The sequence below is a fragment of the Haplochromis burtoni genome, unplaced genomic scaffold (genome assembly GCF_018398535.1).
Source record: "Haplochromis burtoni strain Fernald_Lab_line unplaced genomic scaffold, NCSU_Asbu1 Contig_18, whole genome shotgun sequence".
Taxonomy (NCBI): domain Eukaryota; kingdom Metazoa; phylum Chordata; class Actinopteri; order Cichliformes; family Cichlidae; genus Haplochromis; species Haplochromis burtoni.
The window spans coordinates 1,846,557-1,848,674 of record NW_024582379.1 but is presented as its reverse complement, the minus strand read 5'-3'; the positions used below and the strand labels follow the sequence as shown (position 1 = coordinate 1,848,674).

The following is a 2,118-nucleotide window of genomic DNA, read 5'->3' as shown; positions in this document are numbered from 1 at the left end:
GAGAGAGAGAGAGAGAGAGAGAGAGAGAGAGAGAGAGAGAGAGAGAGAGAGATTCAGAACAACTATTTCAGGGCAGTTTTGGAAGATGATCTTCATAATGGCTGCTGTATATGGAGAATCTCTGTTTCAAAATACCATTTGGACAAATGACCTTGTCGTGATTGAATAAAGATCAGTGGTGTGGACTATTTAGAGTGTGATCTGGACAATGGAAGACTATTGAACCAGCTGGTAGCACTGGTGCTTAATTCCTAAGCTTGTATCTCCTGTTAAAGATATAGCCGGCTTTTGGCTCAGAGGGGAAGAGACTAATTATTATTGAGTTGTGCTGATGCTCTGATCACGGCTCCAACCTCAGGCACATGAGTCAGCTGGAGTTCAATACTTCACGACATAAAGGCAAATAGGTTATGGTAGAGAGTAAAAAAGAAAAAAGCATCAGGAACAGGGTAACCATCAGGTCTATTACTCTGTCCCAGTTTTCCTGCTTAAAACATGGATACTGGAACGATCTTAATCAGCTGGGAGCTTTGACCTATTACATGATTACATACTTTTTTCTTATCTATTTATTAATTTATGTTTTTGCTGCTGGCTTCTACATCTGAATATTAAGGATTTTTCTTCTCTACAAAGACAACTCATTTAAATGCTAATTATGTTCTAAACATAAACACAGTGCTAAACATTGTTTTTTAAATATGCATGTGATTAATCAACAGCAATATTAGAATTGTAAATGCTGATAGTGAGATGTGTGCTTCCATAGATATTATATTCAAACAGTAAATGTTATTTACCATTTAACATTGATTCACCCCAACACAGGACTGGTTCAAGTACACAAATAGGAATCAATGATATCATATAAGGCTTGACATGTGGGCCGTGTGTAATGCATGTCTTAAGCCCCTTTAGTGTGCTAGCTAGCTGCTGCAGTACTGGAAATCTAAGTTATAGATCAAACCATGTGAAAAAAGCAGGTCATAACAAGCTCTTCAATAAGTGGAATGAATTTCGATCAATAACAAACCACAACAGCTGAACTCTATGCCGCTCTCTCTCTCACTCTCTCTGTCTCTAACACTCTGTCTTTTCCTCTTTTCATCACTCTGCCTGTATTTTTTTTCTTGCAATAAAAATAACACAACACACTTTAATGTAGCATTTTATTATCTGTAATGGGTGGTTCGGTAAATATGCATGCATACAATTAGGATACACAAGATATGTGAAGAGAATCAAAGTCTAGTGACAGAAAACAAAAGCAATGACAGAGTGAGCAACAAACATATATATATATATATATATAGACGTGTTCGTTGAGTACAATGAGGGAATAGGCGTGAATTATACTTGCTTTAAAATTCCTTATTCAATAATAAAGTATTAATAGAAGAGGGACTGACTCAGTACAGTCATATCTTGGCATATTCATACCTTAGTCTTGAAACCCTTTAATGCATTTTTGGAGGGGTGACTTTTCTTTTATAGATTTATATTAAATGTGACAGAACACACCGAATAAAAGCTGGGAACGAGATGAAACAAGGCATTTGCAATGAAGGTATATCTATCATTTATGTCTATGACAGATAAGCCCTGTAGATATAGGTCAGTTGATATATGATCAAGCGTGGGGGCTGCATTAATATATATGAGCTACATAGCTAAAGAAAAATTCACTGAGATGTGATATGTAGCTATAGGACTGCAAAATGCTTTATTATATACATATAACAAGAAGACTGCAGTACATATTTTATATTCATGCCAGTATGTTTAAAATCAGAAAACATATCACTAAGGGAAGCAGAGGTTTGCCTTCAGCCATTCCAGCGCTGGCACCTACTGCCAGATCAAGACCGCCTGTTTTTCCTGAGAAGCAGAAGACCGATAAGGAACGAGTATCACAAACATTTGTCTCTTTGCATTTATTTTGATTTGTCACCAGGCTGTACCTACCTCTGGTCAGATCCATGGACCTTATGTTAACCCAGAAGACTGTGCGTTGCTGAGCTACGGTGGCCCTGCAAAACCACAGAAGTAACAGTTGGTTTATTTCAAAAGCTTCAGTTTCTAAAGACAAGCCAATGCTGAACAGCCTAATATATATAT

General features: G+C 37.0%; 1 protein-coding gene across 1 annotated transcript in view; it reads right to left on the bottom strand.

The window, feature by feature from the left end:
* Positions 1-1,152: 1,152 nt before the first annotated feature.
* The window catches only part of LOC102305935 (putative defense protein Hdd11), a 2,409-nt gene continuing 1,443 nt past the window's right edge, over positions 1,153-2,118 (bottom strand). The window contains exons 4-5 of the mRNA XM_005916205.3: positions 1,966-2,030; positions 1,153-1,878 (exon numbers count right to left, since the gene is read on the bottom strand). Of these exons, the coding sequence (XP_005916267.1) occupies positions 1,769-1,878; positions 1,966-2,030 (175 nt within the window). The 3' untranslated portion in view covers positions 1,153-1,768. The remainder of the gene's footprint in view (positions 1,879-1,965; positions 2,031-2,118) is intronic.